The sequence below is a fragment of the Amia ocellicauda genome, chromosome 7, assembly GCF_036373705.1.
Source record: "Amia ocellicauda isolate fAmiCal2 chromosome 7, fAmiCal2.hap1, whole genome shotgun sequence".
Lineage (NCBI taxonomy): Eukaryota > Metazoa > Chordata > Actinopteri > Amiiformes > Amiidae > Amia > Amia ocellicauda.
In genome coordinates, this window is record NC_089856.1 from 48,239,319 (window position 1) to 48,263,718 (window position 24,400).

At 49.6% G+C, this 24,400-nt stretch overlaps 2 protein-coding genes and 1 long non-coding RNA gene across 3 annotated transcripts in view; 2 read left to right on the forward strand and 1 right to left on the reverse strand.

Moving 5' to 3' along the window:
* The first annotated feature begins 981 nt into the window (after positions 1–981).
* Positions 982–19,587, forward strand: sypa (synaptophysin a). The gene is made up of 7 exons (XM_066710091.1): positions 982–1,042; positions 2,637–2,702; positions 15,143–15,267; positions 15,549–15,747; positions 15,951–16,142; positions 16,556–16,906; positions 17,047–19,587. Exons 1-6 carry the CDS (start codon positions 1,025–1,027, stop codon positions 16,871–16,873), a joined length of 918 nt encoding a protein of 305 aa, XP_066566188.1. The 5' UTR covers positions 982–1,024; the 3' UTR covers positions 16,874–16,906; positions 17,047–19,587.
* Positions 19,588–20,804: 1,217 nt separating this feature from the next.
* On the reverse strand, positions 20,805–23,504 carry LOC136753744 (uncharacterized). The gene is made up of 4 exons (XR_010817465.1): positions 23,416–23,504; positions 23,054–23,153; positions 22,747–22,887; positions 20,805–22,570 (listed from the first exon to the last, which is right to left on the reverse strand). It is a non-coding gene; the product is annotated as an uncharacterized LOC136753744 (long non-coding RNA).
* Positions 23,470–24,400, forward strand: part of prickle3 (prickle homolog 3) — a 29,430-nt gene continuing 28,499 nt past the window's right edge. The window contains exon 1 of the mRNA XM_066710092.1: positions 23,470–23,788. Within this exon, the coding sequence (XP_066566189.1) occupies positions 23,747–23,788 (42 nt within the window). The 5' untranslated portion in view covers positions 23,470–23,746. The remainder of the gene's footprint in view (positions 23,789–24,400) is intronic.

Genomic DNA, 24,400 nt, shown 5'->3' on the forward strand with positions numbered 1-24,400 from the left:
TGAGACTGGCCAGGCCTGCTTACCTCCGGCACTGCTGACCATTCACCCTGCGGTTTCATGTGCCTGTGGCCCAGTTCTGCTGACCTTCATGTAACTCTTGGTCTCTTCGTATACTGTATTTTGTGTTTCATTAATGGCACTGACTAATCGCGCAGAGCTGAAGTAGTTTATCTGTGGAACGGGACCACCGCAGAGAGGGACAGTGCTGGTGCTGAGACCAGCTGAATGGACCTGTGATGAACTGATTGCTGCAAGTGATGGATAGATAAAAAATACTAATGCAAATATTCTGGGCTTTTTCTTTAAATGTATTTTTTAACGTGTTTTCATCTTGAATTAGCAGCGAATCAATTCAGGTTCACAGTGGTCGTTCACTGTTGGGGTTCAGGGCGGTGTTACTATCCCCCCGTTTGGCCCGAAAGTGTCTCAGGCGCCGGGGCCAGTTGGCAGCCTGGCTGTGGCCCGGAGGCAGATGGCCGTCTGTGTGAGCTGGCAGCCTGTGGGCTCGTCTATTACTGTGGCAAACAACCCTGAACTGCAGCCCCCGGCACTGCGCTCCAGCCTGGCAATAGTGCCAACGCCGAGATGCTTCCAGAGACCGATATTTTCAGAAGCAATAATAACATAATGAAATATTAGAAAAACAAAAGTCATACTTATATGGCAGTACATTTGAATGAGAGCCGCTATGGTTGCAGTGCCTTTTAGATGGGTTGGGAATTATAATATTTCTTACACGTCTGTGTGGTTTTATTTATGTATTTTACTCTTCCCAGGTATGATTGCACTTTGTATTGCTCTGGATAAGGGAGTCTGCTAACAAATAAATAATAATGATAGGGATGATTGCAGTGGTCTTGCTCTGCCAGTATCTAAGATGGCGCCCGTTTCCGTCCTCGAGCTTCACCCTGTGACGCCATAGGCTGTTCCGTGGACCCTCCCTCAGCGGGGCTGTTCGGATAAACCGCCTCCCTCCCCCCACTCTGCTGATCTCCTTATCTTCGAGAGAGACAGAGCGGCGAAGATGGATATTGTGAATCAGGTAGGAGCTCTTCTACAAAAACAACAGGAATCGTTCAGCAGATCTGATATATTCACATAGCATTGATAGCGATGCTACTCGGGCTGTTATTTGGTGTTGGTGCATTTTGTGGTGCATGTGCGTGGCGGGGGAGACGGGCAGAGAAGGGGCGTCCGGGGTGACAGAAAAACACATTGAGCGATGAGTGTGATGAGTGTGGGCACGACGGGCACAGAAACCCGGCTCTGCTGCTGTCTGCGTGGCTGTGTCGGACTGGGAAAATCCCAGAAATCCGCAGGAGATTGGATCTGCCACAAACACATAGGCGACAGGACCTATTATTATTATTATTCTTATTAATGATATAATCAGCATCGTTATTATTATTATCGTTATTAATTTCATCATCATCACCGGATAATTAAAATGGCCAGCTGTTTTTCACGGGCAAAATGTCCTCTTCATTGAGTCGATGGTGGCAATTTGTATCAATCTTTATTTTCTGTGACGTGTAGGCAGGGCTGGGGTTCAGAGGCGGCGAAAAATGTCATTGCGACACTTCTAACGCACCGCTTTTATTCCGGTGCTGCTGCTGATTAAATGGATGTTGCCATATTTCCAGCCATTGCTACAAGAGGGGGTGGGGTGCACCCGGGACAGGGGCAGTGTCGGTGTGTGTGTGTGTCACTGTGTGTGTCACTGTGTGTGTGTGTGTGTGTGAGTGTGTGTGTGAGTGTGTGTGAGTGAGTGTGTGTGTGTGTGAGTGAGTGTGTGTGTGTGTGAGTGAGTGTGTGAGTGTGTGTTGGGGGGGTTGTGAATGTGTGCACCTATCCCTATCTCAGCCGGACTGGCGATGCGGACCCCGGGCTCCTGTCCTCAGCAGCAGCCGCGCGTCGGAGAGACCGCGAGTGATGGCGACACCCCCGGTTATCTCCCCCACCGGCTTTCAGTTCGGTACGAATAACCAGAGGAGCGCACCTTTCAAGACGCAGCAACACGGCGCACCAGCTCTCTCTCTCTCTCTCTCTCTCTCTCTCTCTCTCTCTCTCTCTCTCTCTCTCCCTCTCATTCTCTCTCTCTCTCTCTCTCTCTCTCTCTCCCTCTCATTCTCTCTCTCTCTCTCTCTCTCTCTCTCTCTCCCTCTCATTCTCTCTCTCTCATTCTCTCTCTCTCTCATTCCCCCTCTCTCTCTCTCTCTCTCTCTCATCTCTCTCTCTCATTCCCTCTCTCTCTCTCTCTCTCTCTCTCTCTCTCTCTCTCTCTCTCTCTCTCTCTCTCTCTCTCTCTCTCTCAGCGCACCAGCCCCGCTGGCGAGCCCAGACATTATGATCGTCGTGAATGAAGCGCGTACCGGGACCGGTACAATGTGTCGCCCTGCTATTAGCCACTAAAATCAAATTACACCATTACACCGCCTCCACTGCGATACAGACACGGTCTCAATTAATCGGAATTAACAATCGGAGCGGCATTGCAGTCTTGTGGATAATCACAATGCATCATCATTAACCCCGGTCTCTGCCCTGTGTGGCCTGTCGGTGTGTCTAGTCCTTATTAATGTGTGCATTTGTCGTGTAATGATATTGAATTTCATAACTGTGCTTATTTCTGACAGTTGGTTGCTACTGGGCAGTTTAAAGTCGCCAAAGAGCCTCTGGGGTTCATCAAGATCCTGCAATGGGTAAGTCCACGTGTGTAATAAAATAAAACATCCTCATATAGTGGGGGTCGCGCATATGGCAGGGGCTGTACTGTGATGATGATGATGATGATGATGATGGCTGTCGCTGTAACGCGAGGACGGGTGGTGTCCTTCTCGCGCACATCTGGAGGTCACCGCGCGAAACGGTGCCCGTGACGTCACGGGGATTGAGCGCGCGGCGGCGGAGACGCACTTGCGCAGAGAGCACGTCAGGGCTGAGCAGAGACGCAGGCGCTACTGCAGACAGCTGGAGCCTCCTAATATCTGCTGCATTTTATATAAATTACTAATTTAACATAATTAAATACAAACATCTGATTACATCCATGGATAGCATATGTGCATATCGTTTAGGAAGGGTTACACACACCATTTCACATACAATGACTGGTAATTAACATGATTGTATACAGCGGTGTGACAGAGTACAGAATACTATACACACAACCCACAATCACCACACGCACGGGGAGCGACACAGCCAGAGACAGGAGAGGCTGCGGCCGTGCAGGAGTGAGGGTGAGCGTGCCGTGATCTTCCACAGTGGACAGTGTGTGAGTGCAGAGTGGTGCTGTGCCGTGCTGCTGACAACAGTGTCGAGGTGTCAGAGCACAGAGGACAGGGTTTGCAGTACAGGCATGCTTTAGTCCCTGTCCGCCACTGAGTCAGGTGTCCCTGAGCTTTTCCTCTCACCAGTGTCCAGTCCTCTCAGTATAGTAATGTCCAGTGTCCATTTCTCTCAGTAGTGTCCAGTGTCGTAGTAACGCGATTGGCTGTGTAGTGTCCACTGTTTGTCACCGCGCTCCCTCAGTTTAGAAGTGCCCCATGACTCCTTCAGCCAAAAACAAGCCAGATATAAATCGGTGGGGGTTCTGTTGCTGTGGTCCCAGTTCGGGGGTCTGCGCAGTGATGCTGTGTGAGTGCCGTGGTGCGCACAGGGCGCTGTAGGTCGGGTCGGCGGTGATCAGACACACGGAGACTCCCTGACGCAGCAGCGGGAGTCTGCCGCACGTCGCCACGGTGTGCTTTTCCCACAGCGGGCCACAGAGTTCTCGTGTCAGTTCGATCGGGACCCAAAAACCCCAAACGCAGCAGCGGTGGACTGTAGCTCTGAGAAAATAACAGGCAGGAGAAGCAAAACTGAGAGAACACAACGAGAACTGCCCCCGTCGCTGTGTGCTGCGCGTCTCCGCACCTCCACTGACTCACCGCCTCACACCCTCACTGCAGCACTGAACACAGCACTGACACACAACACAGCACAGCACTGACACACAACACAGCACAGCACTGACACACAACACAGCACTGACACACAACACAGCACAGCACTGACACACAACACAGCACTGACACTCAGCACTGACACACAACACAGCACTGACACACAGCACAGCACAGCACTGACACACAACACAGCACAGCACTGACACACAACACAGCACAGCACTGACACACAACACAGCACAGCACTGACACTCAACACAGCACTGACACTCAGCACTGACACACAACACAGCACTGACACACAGCACAGCACTGACACACAACACAGCACTGACACACAGCACAGCACTGACACACAACACAGCACTGACACTCAGCACTGACACAACACAGAACACAGCACAACACTGTCACACAACACAGTACTGACACACAGCACAGCACTGACACTCAGCACTGACGCACAAAACAGCACAGCACACAACACAGCACTGACACAGAACACAACACAGCACTGACACACAGCACTGACACACAACACAGCACAGCACTGACACACAACACAGCACTGACACTCAGCACTGACACACAACACAGCACTGACACACAGCACAGCACTGACACACAACACAGCACTGACACTCAGCACTGACACAACACAGAACACAGCACAACACTGTCACACAACACAGTACTGACACACAGCACAGCACTGACACTCAGCACTGACGCACAAAACAGCACAGCACACAACACAGCACTGACACAGAACACAACACAGCACTGACACACAACACAGCACAGCACTGACACACAGCACACAACACAGCACTGACATACAACACAGAACACAGCACAACACTGACACACAACACAGCACTGACGCACAGCACTGACACTCAGCACTGACGCACAACACAGCACAGAACACAGCACATCACTGACACAACACACAGCACAGCACTGACATACAGAACAGCACAGCACAGAACACAGCACATCACTGACACACAACATAGCACAGCAGTGACACACAACATAGCACTGACACACAGCACAGCACTGACACACAACACAGAACACAGCACAGCACTGACACACAGCACAACACTGACACACAACACAGCACTGACACACAACACAGAACACAGCACAGCACTGACACACAGCACAACACTGACACACAGCACAGCACTGACACACAACACAGAACACAGCACAGCACTGACATACAACACAGAACTGACATACAACACAGAACACACCAAAGCACTGACACACAGCACAACACTGACACACAGCACAACACTGACACACAACATAGTACAGCAGTGACACACAACACAGCACTGACACACAGCACAGCACTGACATACAACACAGAACACAACACAGCACTGACACACAACACAGCACTGACTCGCAACACAAAACACAGCACAACACTGACACACAACACACAGCACAGCACTGACACACAACACACAGCACAGCACACAACACAGCACTGACACACAACACAGCACTGACTCGCAACACAGAACACAGCACAACACTGACACACAACACAGAACACAGCACAGCACTGACACACAACACACAGCACATCACTGACACACAACACACAGCACAGCACTGACATACAACACAAAACACAGCACATCACTGACACACAACACACAGCACAGCACTGACATACAACACAAAACAGCACAGCACACAACACAGCACTGACATACAACACAGAACACAACACAGCACTGACACACAACACAGCACAGCACTGACACACAGCACAGCACTGACACACAGCACACAACACAGCACTGACATACAACACAGAACACAGCACAGCACTGACACACAGCACTGACACACAACACTGACACACAACACAGAACACAGCACAGCACTGACACACAACACAGCACTGACACTCAGCACTGACACACAACACAGCACTGACATACAACACAGAACACAGCACAGCAGTGACACACAACACAGCACTGACACACAGCACACAACACAGCACTGACATACAACACAGAACACAGCACAGCACTGACACACAGCACAGCACTGACACTCAGCACTGACACACAACACAGCACTGACACACAGCACAGCACACAACACACAGCACAGCACTGACACACAACACAGCACTGGCACACAATACAGTACTGACACACGGTACAGCACTGACGCACAACACAGAACACAGCAAAGCACTGACACACAGCACTGACACGCAACACGGCACAGAACGCAGCACATCACTGACACACAACACACAGCACAGCACTGACATACAACACAAAACAGCACAGCACACAACACAGCACTGACATACAACACAGAACACAACACAGCACTGACACACAACACAGCACTGACTCGCAACACAGAACACAGCACAACACTGACACACAACACAGAACACAGCACAGCACTGACACACAACACACAGCACAGCACTGACATACAACACAAAACACAGCACATCACTGACACACAACACACAGCACAGCAGTGACACACAACACAGCACAGAGCACAGCACACAACACAGCACTGACACACAGCACAGCACTGACATACAACATAGTACAGCAGTGACACACAACACAGCACTGACACTCAGCACTGACACACAACACAGCACTGACACACAGCACAGCACACAACACACAGCACAGCACTGACACACAACACAGTACTGACACACAGTACAGCACTGACGCACAACACAGAACACAGCAAAGCACTGACACACAACACAGCACTGACGCACAGCACTGACACGCAACACAGAACACAGCACAGCACTGACACACAACACACAGCACAGCACTGACATACAACACAAAACAGCACAGCACACAATACAGCACTGACACACAACACAGCACTGACTCGCAACACAGAACACAGCACAACACTGACACACAACATAGTACAGCAGTGACACACAACACAGCACTGACACACAACACAGCACTGACACTCAGCACTGACACACAACACAGCACACAACACACAGCACAGCACTGACACACAACACAGCACTGGCACACAACACAGTACTGACACACAGTACAGCACTGACGCACAACACAGAACACAGCAAAGCACTGACACACAACACAGCACTGACGCACAGCACTGACACGCAACACAGCACAGGACACAGCACATCACTGACACACAACACACAGCACAGCACTGACATACAACACAAAACAGCACAGCACACAACACAGCACTGACACACAACACAGCACTGACTCGCAACACAGAACACAGCACAGCACTGACACACAACACAGAACACAGCACAACACTGACACACAACACACAGCACAGCACTGACATACAACACAAAACACAGCACATCACTGACACACAACACACAGCACAGCACTGACATACAACACAAAACACAGCACATCACTGACACACAACACACAGCACAGCACTGACATACAACACAAAACAGCACAGCACACAACACAGCACTGACATACAACACAGAACACAACACAGCACTGACACACAACACAGCACTGACTCGCAACACAGAACACAGCACAACACTGACACACAACACAGAACACAGCACAGCACTGACACACAACACACAGCACAGCACTGACATACAACACAAAACACAGCACATCACTGACACACAACACACAGCACAGCACTGACATACAACACAAAACAGCACACAACACAGCACTGACATACAACACAGAACACAACACAGCACTGACACACAACACAGCACTGACATACAACACAGAACACAGCAAAGCACTGACACACAACACAGCACTGACTCGCAACACAACACAGCACAACACTGACACACAACACACAGCACAGCACTGACATACAACACAAAACACAGCACATCACTGACACAACACACAGCACAGCACTGACATACAACACAAAACAGCACAGCACACAACACAGCACTGACATACAACACAGAACACAGCACAGCACTGACACACAGCACTGACACACAACACTGACACACAACACAGAACACAGCACACAACACAGCACTGACACAGCACACAACACAGCACTGACATACAACACAGAACACAGGACAACACTGACACACAACACAGAACACAGCACAGTACTGACACACAACACAGAACACAGCACAGCACTGACACACAACACAGAACTGACATACAACACAAAACACAGCACATCACTGACACATAACACAGCACAGCAGTGACACACAACACAGCACAGAACACAGCACACAACACAGCACTGACACACAGCACAGCACTGACATACAACATAGTACAGCAGTGACACACAACACAGCACTGACACTCAGCACTGACACACAACACAGCACTGACACACAGCACAGCACTGACACACAACACAGCACTGACACACAACACAGTACTGACACACAGTAAAGCACTGACGCACAACACAGAACACAGCAAAGCACTGACACACAACACAGCACTGACGCACAGCACTGACACGCAACACAGCACAGAACACAGCACATCACTGACACACAACACACAGCACAGCACTGACATACAACACAAAACAGCACAGCACTGACACACAACACAGCACAGAACACAGCACATCACTGACACACAACACACAACACAGCACTGACACACAACACAGCACTGACTCGCAACACAGAACACAGCACAACACTGACACACAACACAGAACACAACACAGCACTGACTCGCAACACAGCACTGACTCGCAACACAGAACACAGCACAGCACTGACACACAACACACAGCACAGCACTGACATACAACACAAAACAGCACAGCACACAACACAGCACTGACACACAACACAGCACTGACTCGCAACACAGAACACAGCACAACACTGACACACAACACAGAACACAGCACAACACTGACACACAACACACAGCACAGCACTGACATACAACACAAAACAGCACAGCACTGACACACAACACACAGCACAGCACACAACACAGCACTGACATACAACACAGAACACAACACAGCACTGACACACAACACAGCACTGACTCGCAACACAAAACACAGCACAACACTGACACACAACACACAGCACAGCACTGACACACAACACACAGCACAGCACACAACACAGCACTGACACACAACACAGCACTGACTCGCAACACAGAACACAGCACAACACTGACACACAACACAGAACACAGCACAGCACTGACACACAACACACAGCACAGCACTGACACACAACACAGAACACAGCACAGCACTGACACACAACACACAGCACAGCACTGACATACAACACAAAACACAGCACATCACTGACACACAACACACAACACAGCACTGACATACAACACAGAACACAGCACAGCACTGACACACAACACAGCACAGCACTGACACACAGCACAGCACTGACACACAGCACACAACACAGCACTGACATACAACACAGAACACAGCACAGCACTGACACACAGCACTGACACACAACACTGACACACAACACAGAACACAGCACAGCACTGACACACAACACAGCACTGACACTCAGCACTGACACACAACACAGCACTGACATACAACACAGAACACAGCACAGCACTGACACACAACACAGCACAGCACTGACACACAGCACAGCACTGACACACAGCACACAACACAGCACTGACATACAACACAGAACACAGCACAGCACTGACACACAGCACTGACACACAACACTGACACACAACACAGAACACAGCACAGCACTGACACACAACACAGCACTGACACTCAGCACTGACACACAACACAGCACTGACATACAACACAGAACACAGCACAGCAGTGACACACAACACAGCACTGACACACAGCACACAACACAGCACTGACATACAACACAGAACACAGCACAGCACTGACACACAGCACAGCACTGACACTCAGTACTGACACACAACACAGCACTGGCACACAATACAGTACTGACACACAGTACAGCACTGACGCACAACACAGAACACAGCAAAGCACTGACACACAGCACTGACACGCAACACGGCACAGAACGCAGCACATCACTGACACACAACACACAGCACAGCACTGACATACAACACAAAACAGCACAGCACACAACACAGCACTGACATACAACACAGAACACAACACAGCACTGACACACAACACAGCACTGACTCGCAACACAGAACACAGCACAACACTGACACACAACACAGAACACAGCACAGCACTGACACACAACACACAGCACAGCACTGACATACAACACAAAACACAGCACATCACTGACACACAACACACAGCACAGCACTGACATACAACACAGAACACAGCACAGCACTGACACACAGCACTGACACAGAACACAGCACAGCACTGACACACAACACAGAACACAGCACAGCACTGACACACAACACAGAACACAGCACAACACTGACACACAACACAACACTGACACACAACACAGCACTGACACTCAGCACTGACACACAACACAGCACTGACACACAGCACAGCACAGCACAGCACTGGAGGGCACTGTACTGTGGTCCCCAGACTGCCATGCCTTCACTGGGTTACACCGGTGCTGAACCCCTCGTGTCTCCACTCTGAGGGGCGTCTGGCTGTGTATCCAGGATGGCAGAAGTGCTGTTCTGTGCAGTTTTACTGTGAGGGATCGTTGTGGGTGGGGCTTCGTCACATACAGGGCTGGTGCATGGAGCCACTCACACTGTAGTGCATTGCAGAATAAACTGACTGACTGACGCACTGACACACTGACTGACTGATTGACTGACGCACTGACTGACGCACTGACACACTGATACACTGACTGACTGACTGACACACTGACTGATTGACACACTGATACACTGACTGACGCACTGACTGACTGACACAGACTGACTGACGCACTGACTGACTGACTGACACACTCAATGGCTGAATGACACACTATTACACAGTCACGCACATGGACAGATGCAGAATGAAAACACGCAATTTCTCCCACACGTGTATGCTCAGACAGTGTTTAGCAGGGAGTCTCTCTCTTTGTTCCTCTACCTTTTCTCTCTCTCTCTCTCTCTCTCTCTCTCCCCCCCCCACGCGTATTTGAAGGTCACCTCAGCATTAGAAGGTGCCAGTTTGGCTGAATTATTGAGTGTGGGAGACAGAGCCAGAGAGGCACAGAACAGCACACACATAACACATTCTCTCACACACACACAATAACACACTCTCTCACACACACACACTCACACTCACACAGACTCTGATCCCTCACCACTGCCCCTCCTTCTTGTACTGGTGACCCAGCAGTGTCCAGCAGTGCCCAGCAGTGTCCAGCAGTGCCCAGCGGTGCCCAGTAGTTCCCAGCAGTGTCCAGCATTGTCCTATAGTGTATAGCAGTGCCCAGCAGTGTCCTATAGTGCCCAGCAGTGTCCTATAATGCCCAGCAGTGTCCAGTAGTGCCCAGCAGTGCCCAGTAGTTCCCAGCAGTGTCCAGCATTGTCCTATAGTGTATAGCAGTGCCCAGCAGTGTCCTATAGTGCCCAGCAGTGTCCTATAATGCCCAGCAGTGTCCAGTAGTGCCCAGCAGTGCCCAGTAGTTCCCAGCAGTGTCCAGCATTGTCCTATAGTGTATAGCAGTGCCCAGCAGTGTCCTATAGTGCCCAGCAGTGTCCTATAATGCCCAGCAGTGTCCAGTAGTGTCCAGCAGTGCCCAGCAGTGTCCTATAATGCCCAGCAGTGTCCAGTAGTGCCCAGCAGTGCCCAGTAGTTCCCAGCAGTGTCCAGCATTGTCCTATAGTGTATAGCAGTGTCCAGTAGTGTCCTATAGTGCCCAGCAGTGTCCTATAATGCCCAGCAGTGTCCAGTAGTGTCCAGCAGTGTCCAGTAGTGCCCAGCAGTGTCCTATAATGCCCAGCAGTGTCCAGTAGTGCCCAGCAGTGTCCTACAATGCCCAGCAGTGTCCAGTAGTGACCAGCAGTGTCCAGGGGAAAAGAGTCCATTCTGTTTTTGCGTATTGAACAAAAACAGTGGCTGTGAACAACAAGTGCCTGTGACTGGGATTCCCAGGGCAGTGTTGGTGTTGCCAAGCACTGCCAGGACTGAAATGCCAGCCAGGCTTTATGTTTTACATAGTTTGCTTATTATAATTATAATAATCCCCCTATTTATTATTATTATTATCTTGTTGTATTCAAAACAGAAAAGACAATAAACAAAAATTAGCGGGCCGCTGAACTTTACACAGGAGTGTGTGTGTGTTTGAAGAGGACAGAGAGGTGTTTAGGCCGCAGTGTGTACAGGCTGTTCAGTGTGTGGTGGGGGAGGGGAGACAGATTGAGACTGAACGTCAGACCTGCTGTGTGTGTGTGTGTGTGTGTGAGTGTGCATGCATGCGTGAGTGTATACATATATATACATATATATATATATATATATGTGTGTGTGTGTGTCTGTGTGTGTATATGCATATGCATGTGTGATTGAGTGCTTGTGTATGCAAGTGTGTGTTTGTGTGTGTGTATGTTCTTATGTGTGTACGTGTGTGTGTGTGTGTGTGAGTGTGACTCATACTATACAGGGCTGGGCTGAGCACAGACAGTACAGAGAGGCTGTCTCTCCTCCCCCTCTCTCTCTCTATCTCTCTCTCTCTCTCTCTCTCTCAATTCAATTCAATTCAAAGTGCTTTATTGACATGACAAAAAAAATTGTATTGTCAAAGCAATTGGACATACATACATATATGGAAAATAAATAATATAATTATAAATCACAATAAGATGTATTAAAGTACAGAAGGAAAAAAATATCTCTCCCTCTTCCTCTCTCTCTCTCCCTCTCTCTCCTTCTCCCTCGCTCTCTCTCTCTCGGTGCTGTTTCTAGCAGCACAGTGTCCTGGTCCCCAGTGGTTCAGCTCTGTGTGAGTCATGATCACCTTCCTCCTCCTCCTCCTCGTCACAGAGCAGCAGGGAGTAAAAATAATGATAATATAATTATAATTATAAATATGGTAAAAATAGTTGCCCTGCCCTGTGTCCAGCCCTGTCTCACCTAGACCATGCGACTACTACGTCTACTGCTACTGATAATACTAAGAATATAATAATAATAATAATGATTTTATAAATAACAACCATAACAATACTATACTACTAATACTACTAATGACAGTATAATAATATCAGTGATAATACTTGATGATTATCCCCGTGTGTCCAGTCAGGTTCAGCATCTCCGTGTCCAGGGGGTATAGTGATAGATGTCATTGCGTCACGGGGGCTGGAGTGCAGCTGTGTATTCATGCCAGGGCGCCGTGTCTCCGTGCCGGAGTGGCAGCCCCACAGAAAGCTGTCCCACAGCAAGCTGTCACACAGGAAGCTGTCACAGGGCCCAGCCAGCCGCCTCGCCTCACAGTCATCTGTGTGTCGAGGTCTCTGGCCAGTGAGAAATGTAGAGCTGTGCTCAGTGTAAATACTCAAGGGTCTCTGTGTGAGAGAGTGAGTGTGTGTGGGGGGTGTCAGATATGTGAGTGTGTTTGTCTATAGATGTGTGAGTGTGTATGCGTGAGAGAGAGAGTGTGTGTGTGTCTGTAGATGTGGGAGTGTGTATTTGGTTAGTAAGAAAAAGGGGATTAGCAGGGCTTAAATGAGAGACAGACAGAGAGATAGAGAGAGGAAGAGAGATTGAGAGAGAGAGAGAGAGAGAGAGAGAGAGAGAGAGAGAGAGAGAGAGGGGGGGGGGGAAGAAGGGGAGGAAGGGAAAGCCGAGGGCAGTAGGTGAGATTTTCTTTTTTGTTACATTAGCAGTGTAACCTCCTCAGTGGAGGTAATAACCCAGTTATAACCAGGTGTGTTATAACAGGAGGGGTAACAGTAGTGACAAAGTCCTGTTACAGTAGGGGGCTGTAGGAACAGTGTGTGAGTGAGAGTTACGCACACACACACACACACACACACACACATGCAGACACACACACACACACACACACACAAACACACATGCAGACACTCACACACACGCAGACACACACACACACACACAAACACACGCAGACACACACACACACAGACACGCATACACACACACACACAAACACACATGCAGACACACACACAGACACGCCTATTACAACTCAGGTGCTGAACATCGCTGTCTCCGTGGAAACGGCACCGCTACGTCACCCCCTGCTCCTCTCTTGGATCCCGTTGCCGTGGAAACTGGCCTGCACAGCGCTTTTACAGTGTGATGTGAGGGGGGTGAGGTGTGTGTGTGGGGGGGGGATGACTCATCCCTTTACCGACTCCCTCCCCGACTCTCACACTCACACGCTCTCAGACTCGGTGACGCGCTCTGGCCACACAGCTGTCACCTCCATGCAGCTAGCGTGTGCAGAGTGCAATAGAGCATCAGGACACGGAGCAGACACCCAAACACTGTCACACACTCACGTTTGTATAATCCCACAAGGTTGTATAACCACTCCAGAGTTTTACACAAACTACACACACATATAGGAGTGTGAAAGCCGACAACAGCCCCAGCTCCTTGGGGGACACAGATCTGGGCGCTTGTTGTTCCTCTCGGCTCTGGGTTGTGTTGAGCTGCCAGTCCTGCCGCACAATCCCTGTCCCCGTGGTCATCCCAGCCTCCGTTGCTGTTGTCGTGTGTGAGTGCTTGTTGTTCTTGTGGCTGTGGTTGTGTGGCTGCCCCTCTCGCAGGGCGGGTGACAGATGGTGCTCCAGTGAGAGGGATTAATATCAGGATCCCAGACTCAATCCGCTCTGCGGAGCACCAGTAAAAATAGACACGCTTAATCTCCTGCAGAGAGCGAACACGTGTGACAGCGTGAGTGAGTGACTGTGTGTTTGTGTGTGAGAGAGTGAGTGAGTGTGAGTTTGTGTGTGTGGGTGAGTCTGTGTGTTTCAGTGTGTGACTCTGCAGCAGTCCAGTCCAGTCCAGTCCAGTCCAGTCCAGTAATGTTCGCAATACCCTGCCGGTTCTGTTACACACAGCAGGAGTTAACAATGAAAGTGAATATGAGTTGTGGTGGGTGTGGGGGGGTACCCTTGAGCTGAGAGTGCAGTGCCAGTGTGTGTGACGCAGTGCCGCCCCTCCTGCAGGTGTTTGCCATCTTTGCGTTCGCCACGTGTGGGAGCTACTCCGGCGAGTTCCGCATGAGCGTGGAGTGCAAGACACGCAACGAGAGCGATCTCAGCATAGAGGTGCAGTTTGAGTACCCCTTCAGGTATGAGACTGTCTGTCTGTCTCTGTGTATCTGTCAGTGTGTCAGTTTCTCTGTCAGTGTGTCATTTTCTCTGTCCGTGTGTCTGTGTATCTGTCAGAGTGTCTGTCAGTACAGTGTCTGCTTGGCCCTGTGTAACTGTTATTCAGTTATCTCTCAGTGTTGGTCTGTCTGTCTGTGGTTGAATCCGTCTGTCTGTCCTCTGTGTTCTCTCAGTGTCTGTTTGTCTGTCTGGGTCTTTGCCCCAGTAGAGAGCCTCACCTCTGCTCCCTCCCTCCTCCCAGGCTGCACCAGGTGTATTTTGATGCACCGACCTGCACTAAGGGCGGCAGCGAGCGCCTGTTCCTGGTGGGCGATTACTCATCCTCGGCGCAGTTCTTCGTCACCATCGGCGTCTTCACCTTCCTGTACTCACTGGCCGCGCTGCTCATCTACTTCTTCTTCCAGGAGAAATACAGAGAGAACAACAAGGGCCCCATGGTGGTGAGTCAGGGTTGGATGCCCAGATGGGTGTCTGTCTCTCTGCATCTCTCTGTGTCTCTCTTCTTCTATCTGTCTCTCTCTATGTCTCTCTCTACTTCTGTTTGTGTCTCTGTGTTTCTCTACTTCTGTCTGTCTCTCTACTTCTTTCTGCGTGTGATTGGCCAGGCTGTGTGTGCATGTAACAGGCTTTGTGTGCATTGCAGGACTTTGGCGTGACGTGTGTATTTGCCTTCATGTGGCTGGTGAGCTCGGCCGCCTGGGCCAAGGGGCTGTCCGACGTTAAGACGGCCACAGACCCCGAGCGCGTTCTCACACTGGTGACAGCCTGCGAGCGTGAAGAGAACCGCTGCAAGGAAGTGCACGACCCCGTCATGTCTGGCCTCAACACCTCCGTCGTGAGTCACACTGGGCCTGGGAGACTCCTACAACCTGACACACTGGGAGACTGACACACTGGGAGATGGCTACACACTGACACAATGGGAGACTGACACACTGACACAATGGGAGACTGCTACACACTGACACAATGGGAGACTGTTACACACTGACACACTGGGAGACGGCTACACACTGACACACTGGGACTGGGAGACTGCTATACACTGATACACTGGCACACTGACACACTGGGAGACTGCTACACACTGACACACTGGGAGACTGCGACACACTGACACACTGGGAGACTGACACACTGACACATTGGGAGACTGGTGTACACTGGCACACTGACACACTGGGGTGTTGTCAGACTGACGCAGTGGAACACTGACGCATGTTGATGCCCCCCTGCCTTTCTCTCCAGGTATTCGGCTTCCTGAACCTCATCCTCTGGCTCGGTAACCTGTGGTTCGTGTTCAAGGAGACCGGCTGGACCGCCCCGTTCATGCGCTACCCACCCCCCGCCCAGGAGAAGCAGCCCGCCCCTGAGTCCTTTGGTCAGCCCGGGCCCGGCTACGGCCAGGAGGGCGGCTACAGCCAGGGCGGGGATCCCTACGCCGCATCCCAGGGCGGCTACCAGCCCGACTACGGCCAGCAGGGCGGCTACAACCAGGGCGGGGACTACACCCAGGGTGGCTACAGCCAGCAGGGGGCGCCCACCTCTTTCTCCAACCAGATGTGAGCGGCGCGGCCCGAGCCGAGCAGCAGCGAGGCGGTGAGTGACACCGGAGGAGGGGAGTGTGTCTGTGTGTGTATGAGTGTGTCAGTTCAATATGATGCTTACTTATATATCTATCTTCTCATCCTTTCTGTTTCCGTCTCTCTCCGTCTCTCTCTCCCGCTTTTTCTCTGCAGAAGGAGGTGGATAGTGTGTAGCAGAGAGCCACTGGCTTCACTGAAGATCCCTCTGTCCCTCTGTCTGTCTGTTTGTCCATCTATCCGTCCGTGAGCAGAAGGGGTGGGGGTTTATCACTCAGAGGGAGGGGGGGGGTGTCTTTGTGTCAGTGTGCTGCTCCTGTAGCCTTTCCCAGACAGTGACGTTTAAAAAAAACACAAGAACACACAAAAAAAACAGATAGATAGATCAAATAGATAAATAAATGAATAAACAAACTTGAAAACCACACAGTACCAAAACAGAGTGAACTGGTTTTAAAACACAAAGGGGGGGAAACAAAAAAAAGAAATGACGATGACATTCAAATGATTATAATACTGATACATTTTGAGCGAATGTACTTGTCTGTGCTGTGTAAATATCAATATGAAGACATATATATATACATGAATATATGTTGTGTATGGATTTCTGCTTCTACACTAATGCTCGAGATGACGTAGTGAATAGTATCGGCCGCCAGTTCGGGACAGCGGTCCACACAGCTGCCCCCGCCACGTGATCTTTTTATCGATCGATCGATTTTGTTCATTTATTCATTTATTTTGTACGTGCGTTTGTTTTCCTTTGGATTATGTCTCCTCTCCTCCGTCCTTCTCTCCGTCTCTCTCCCTGTTTTGTGTCCCGTCTTTTCAGCAGCTTTCAGAAAGGAGGCGCGTTTTCGATACCTGTGATTTGAGCCGTCTTCAGAAACGTCTGTAACATTAAGAGAAGAAAACAATCTGCAGAGTTTTAATGCAGTCAGGAGGGAGAGAGGGAGAGGGAGAGAGATAGAGAGATGCACCGAAACACACAGCGAGAGGGAGAGACAGAGAGAGAGGGAGGAAGGAGGAGAGATGTGATGTGATGTGGGGCTGTATTTTGAGCCACAAACTCAATTAGCAGAGGCTTTTATCCTTAATAACACCGACACAATTTAACACACCTGCGGACATTGTGTGTGGGGGGGGCACATCTCTGTCCACACCACTTTTATCTCAGAGGTCAGAGGTCAGAGGCTTGAGCCAATCACCCGAGATTATATACTTGATCTCTCACTGCTGACGTTATTATTGTTATGGCTGATTGTGGCTGCGTCTCTGTGGCATCGTGCGTTTGTATCCCCCTCTGCTGGCTGGTTTGTGTAACTGCACTGCTCCAGACCTGCTGTAATCTCAGCATCACATGACATCACAATCCCCCCCCCCCCCACTCCCGCAGACCAAAACTCAGCGTCTTGAGAGCAAAGCAAGAGGACGGTGACATTGACCAGCAGCGCGCCGTCACCGCTGACCACAGCAGGAGACATTCAAACCGCGACTGGAATGAAGAACACAATATGAGCGCAAGTCAAGCTGAACTGTGTCCCGGTTATTGTCTTTCATGTCTGTGTGTATTGTCTTTCATCGTCTAAACCCGTCTCCTGCGTCTCAGACGGAGACAGCGGTCATGAGTCTGTCTGCCTCTGACCCCCAGATCAACAGCCAATCAACAACCCCCTCTCTCTCTCCCTCTCCCTCCCTTCCCCTCTCTCTCATCACTATCTCTCTCTCTCTGTCCCGTTTTCTTTTTACTCCAGTGCTCTCTTCATTCAAATGTATTTATTTATGTTATTTTTATGACTGTTATTGTAATAATAATCATTATTGCTATTATATATTTGGCCAATGTATTTTATCCAAAGAAACCCCTACATGAATAATATATATGTGCGTGTGTGTGTGCGCGTGCGCGTGTGCGTGTGCGTGAGTGAAAGAGCACGACACAGTAAATGCTACAGGCAGACGGAGACGGAGAGGCAGGTCGACTCACCTGCAGCCCCAACACCGTGGCTGTTGATGCTGGAGTGAGGCGGGGGTCAGGGGTCAGGGCTTGTGTGGGGAGCCAGCTGTGTGTCCAGTCAGTGCAGGAGTCCTTTATTCCACTTTCCTCTTCTCCTCTACCCCGTCGTGTCTTTCGTTTTCTTATTTCATTGTTCTTGACTTTTTTTTTTTTGCTGAGATTTTTTTTTTTTTTAGAAACAAAGAATCAAGACACTGATAAGATGCATCACAATCTCTCTCTCTCTCTCTCTCTCTTTCTGTCTCCCCGCTCCTCTCAGTCTCTCTGTCGTTCCCCTCTGCCCCTTCTCTCTCTCCCTCTCGCTGTCTCTCGGCCTTTCATTTTCTCCTTCTCTCTCTTCCTCTCTCTCTCTGTTATAAATAGATAACTATATAAACAATCTATTGTAAGTTGTTCCTGGTGTGTCTGTGATTTCGAGATGCCGCTAAGTTTGTGCTGTGTTACTGTGTATGATGTATTATTAATATTAACCTTCTGAAGATGACGCAGAGAGAAATTTAATTATATATATATATATATATATATATTATATCTGAGACGTTCAAACAACCACTGTTCTCGTCTTCTCTTCTCTTCTCTTCTCTTCTATTCTATTCTATGGACTCCACGTGAAAAAAAAATTGCAAAAAAATACAAAAGATAAAAAATAAAATTGAAATTATCCTGTTGAGTTTAAATCCCTTGTGTCCATGTCTTTATTTCGCTGATCTAATGCCTGTCTGTCTGTCTCTCTCTGTCTGTCTGTCTGTCTGTCTGTCTGATTGGCTACAGTATTGGGAGTGAACACAGGGTTGGAGCGAGAGGCGGTGGGGGGGTAGAGAGGGAGAGAGATGATGTATGCAGAGGGGAAGGACGTAAGGAAAGGTAGAAACTCTGTACAGTGATTCGCCACAATACCACGAAACCCTGCAGGTGGTTTTGTGTGGATATTATCAATAATTATTAATTTGAATTGATCGATAAACACCCAAAACCTCATGGACCTCAGTGGTGGTCCTCTCCCAGTGGATCCTGCCACAGTGTGGTCAATAACCAGTCAGCATTAAATCATATGTTTGACAGCCAATCAGCAGTGAGGATTTACAGCCGTTTGATCAGAAGTGCTTCCTTTCAAATACCAGTCAACCACACCCCCAGTGCCCACAAAATATACACAATTTACATGAGACTAACTAACAAGATGCATGTTGTTTACAGTTTTTCTCAATTGCGTACAACCATTTTTCTAAAATCTACAGCATAAAAGCAAAATCCCTAAATCCATTTATAAAGCTTTTCATCATGTTCTTGCCTTTGTACTTTGAAAGCTCATCCTTGACATTGGTTTGCAAAACTGTAAATACACATTTCATCAATGAATACAAAATGCACTCAAAAGTGTTTTGTTCGCACTTTGGTAAAGTCATGTGCTGAATTGAAGTTCATCCGCTCAGTCAGTCAGCAAACGCAAGGCGCTCAATTCTAAACTGGCCAATCAGTGTTGGTCAATCAGCACTATATAATGGGGAGTGGGCTATTTTGACCCTTTTTGGGGCAGACACAATGGAAGCTGGGAGAGGGAGGTGAAGGTCGTGCTAGAGATGAGGAAGAGGAGGACAAGCCTGTCAGAGAGGAGCAAGACCAGCAGCCATATGTGATGAGATTCGAGCAACAATAGTTGACACTGGTCAACGTGTTCAGCCAAATCTGTCCAGACCGATTGAGCTCAATCATCCGAACCTTCAGGAGGGACGACCAGTGCTTTGGAGACTTGTGAAACTATTCTATTGGCGCCAATGTACAAAGCAAATTACAGTGTGTACAGTACTGTAAATCAAGATGTTTGATTATCTGGTCTTGCTGGACAACGATCTGTTCTAGTGCTGTAAATACCGAGAACGTTTGTCTGCTGGTCTAGAATTCAGAGAAGAGCACGTGGAGGCCGCCGTCAGCAACTCTTCTCAGACGAACAAGAAACTGCAACAGTGGACGTGGTTCGGGAGAACAATGCCATTTGCCTTCGGAAGATCAAGCAAAACAGTATTGAAGACGATCAAACATTTGCCAACCATAGACAGGGTTCTTCAGAATGAAACGTGTGCAGAGCTCCCTGTGACTGGAGCACTGAGAGGCTGAAGGAGATCCGGTGCCAGGTTTCTCAGGTTTGTAAAGCTTTGCCACAGTATGTTTACATTTATTACTGTATTGTACTGAGTACAGTACTGCAAACATGAACCAAAGCCTTCTAATCCAGCAGGGATCTGCTGTACATGATGTGCTGCACTGGGATACTTCTGCACTGTCTCCACAGAGATCCATGGAGAGTGATTCCAGTGCCGTCCCACAGAGTGTGTGTTGATGAAGCAGGTTTTAATCTCGCAAAGCAGAGAAGGCGTGGCACAATGTCACCGGGCAGAGGGCAGCTGTTGACATCCCTGGTCAGTGTGGGGACATTACTATGTGTACCGCAATTGGTCAACAAGAGTGATACATCACCATGCCATTATTGGTCCTTACAACACTGACCGTCTTCTGGTGCTTCTCGATGGGCTGGCCCAAGGGCTGAGGGAAGCAGGTGAGGGACTCAATCTAACTATGTCATCATCTGGGACAATGTCCGGTTCCTCCACAGTGTCCCGGTGCAAGAGTGGTTCCAGGCCCATCTCCATTCCTCCGTGCCATTGAAGCGTTTTTTTCATTTTGCAAATACACTCTTGTTTTGAGAAATGACAATAGTGTTCCGAAAAATGCTTGTACGCAATTGAGAAAAACTGTAGAATACTGGAGTAGTTGTTTCAATGCTTGTAATGTGTGTAGTAGTGTATCTCTGTATTTACTGTACAAGTGTAGTTCTTATGAGTTGCCACAAGAGGCTGACAGGGGTCAAGGCTTTACTGAGAGGATAGTGCTGTTACACTAGGGGCTGTAGTAACAGTGTAGTAGAATAGTACTGTTACAGTAGAGGCTGTAGTAACAGTGTAGTAGAATAGTGCTGTTACAGTAGAGGCTGTAGTAACAGTGTAGTAGAATAGTGCTGGGACTGTAGTAACAGTGTAGTAGAATAGTGCTGGGCCTGTAGTAACAGTATAGTAGAATAGTCCTGTTATAGTAGGGGCTGTAGTAACAGTACAGTAGAATAGTGCTGGTACAGTAGAGGCTGTAGTAACAGTGTAGTAGAATAGTACTGTTACAGTAGAGGCTGTAGTAACAGTGTAGTAGAATAGTGCTGTTACAGTAGAGGCTGTAGTAACAGTGTAGTAGAATAGTGCTGGGCCTGTAGTAACAGTATAGTAGAATAGTCCTGTTATAGTAGGGGTCTGTAGTAACAGTACAGTAGAATAGTGCTGGTACAGTAGGGGGCTGTAGTAACAGTGTAGTAGTATAGCCCCCCTTGGCTCAGTAGGCCCATTGTGAAAGTGCAGTTGTGTTATAGTAAAGAGTGACATAGTTTAATAGTAAGAGCGCTCTCCGGGACCCAGCCGGGCTGCACAGTCAATAACAGGAAGCTCTTTCCTCGGTCAGGGCGAGTCTCAACACGTCCAGGAAGCAGTGAGGTGACATTGGGCGTCAGCGTCCGCCGCGGGGGGGGTGGCGCTGCTGCTGCTCACTGGGTCCCAGCCGGGCCCGGGGCCGAGACGTCCGTCTCTCAGCTTCCTGTCCCGCTTCGCTTTGGACACCGTCCTGAAAGACAAACAACAGCCCCTTATCTGCAGCGCACACTCCTCCGTCACCTGCCACGGCTGCCGCTGCTCTCCTTCACCCTGCTTTCCTCTCTCTCTCTGCCTCGCCCCCTCTCTCCCTTTTTGTCTCCCTCTCCCTCCTGTCTTCTCTCCCTCTCTCTCTCTTTTCTCTGTCACCTGTAGGGCTATGCAGCAGCAGTCCAGTCCAGTCGGCTCTCTTCAGCAGGACACACAGGACTGGACAGTGAAGTGTCCACTCTGTCCTTCAGTCACTGTAGCATCACAGAACTCAGCACATCACTCCAGTGTGAGGCGGCCCTTGAAATGTTATAGAAATAAGACATGTTCCTAAAAAATCTAAAGAGATTCTGCAGTTCAGGTGAGAAACAGGTTGTGTTCCCCCCCTTACGGGTAGGTCTCTCAGCACAGTCACTCTACCATGTACCCCCCTGATTTTATTAAAAAAGGAATACAAATTAAAAACCTGTAGTTGTAATCCGCAGCTCTGTGGTTGTTGTTTATAGATTAATCTCCTGGCCGGCCCAGATCTGAACCCAGCGTGGGGGTGGGGGGGCAGGAGCAACCTGGAGAGCCGAGAAAGACGAGAGAGAGAAGTGTAGAAACTTAATGCATTTTTCTTGGAGGGCACAGGACCTTCACAGGGCGTGTTTAAGTGGCAGTACACCCTGCTGAGGCCACAGGGAGGGTCTACAGCAGGTTTATTTATTTATTGTTTATTTCAATTTGAATCTGTGAAAAGATGGACTGACTCGCTGTCCTGCACTGGTTTTGCACTGGTTTTGCCCCGGGCGGTCAGTGTGCAGCTCCGTGCACAGCGTGCGTTACCTGCGTCCTGCTCTCCGCCGGGCTGTACCCTGATGACGGCGGGGCACCTTTAAGAGCCAGGCTCCGCCCAGCGCGCTGCTCAGGCCGGGCTGTCTCTCTCTGTCTCTCCGGGGGTTTGGGAGTCGGGCTGGGACTGAGCGGAGTGAGTGCGCCGCGGTGCAGTAAAGTGCAGTAAAGTACAGTAAAAGTGCAGCCGGGACAGTAGGTGCGCTGCGTGTCTGTGAACTTTTCGGGAGGAACAGAACCGGCGGAGACGGACCCGTCAGCAGAGCCGGTTAAACAGCGCAGCTCCCGCCGCTCTGGACGCGGCCCATGCGGGAGCCGAGCCGCTATGTTCACCCGCGGGTCCCGAAAGCGCCGGTCCGGCCGGGCGGTGAGAGCCTGTCTGTGTGTCTGTCCGTCTGTGTGTCTGTCCGTCTGTGTGTCTGTGTGTGTGTGTGTCTGTCCGTCTGTGTGTGTGTGTGTGTGTGTGTGTGTCTGTCCGTCTGTGTGTGTGTGTGTCTGTGTCTGTGTGTGTGTGTGTGTGTGTGTCTGTCCGTCTGTGTGTGTGTGTGTGTGTGTGTGTGTGTGTGTGTGTGTGTGTGTGTGTGTCTGTCTGTGTGTGTGTGTGTGTGTGTGTGTGTGTCTGTGTGTGTGTGTGTGTGTGTCTGTCTGTGTGTGTGTGTGTGTGTGTGTGTGTGTGTGTGTGTGTGTCTGTCTGTGTGTGTGTGTGTGTGTGTGTGTGTGTGTGTGTCTGTCCTCCGCTGCTGTCTCTTGACACAGTGTGTCCGCTGTGCTGCTGCTGCTACAGTAACTGTAACGAGCGACCTGGCGATACTTCGGGTTCACTGTGACGTGGGCAGCTGATCCAGGTGATTGTGCAGGTCCTGCGGTGTCCCGGGGCACGCTGGGTAACTTGAGGGGCTCGTTTTGTTGTGAAACTCATTTCCAAGACACCGCTCGCCGCTTGGGCTCTTAAGGGTTAATTGGCTGTTTTTTGCTAATT

Bases quoted from the DNA above. Each gene is read 5' to 3' on its own strand.
- sypa (XM_066710091.1), top strand. The intron at 15,268-15,548 runs GTATGAGACTGT...CCCTCCTCCCAG, and splicing joins CAGTTTGAGTACCCCTTCAG to GCTGCACCAGGTGTATTTTG. The intron at 15,748-15,950 runs GTGAGTCAGGGT...TGTGCATTGCAG, and splicing joins ACAACAAGGGCCCCATGGTG to GACTTTGGCGTGACGTGTGT.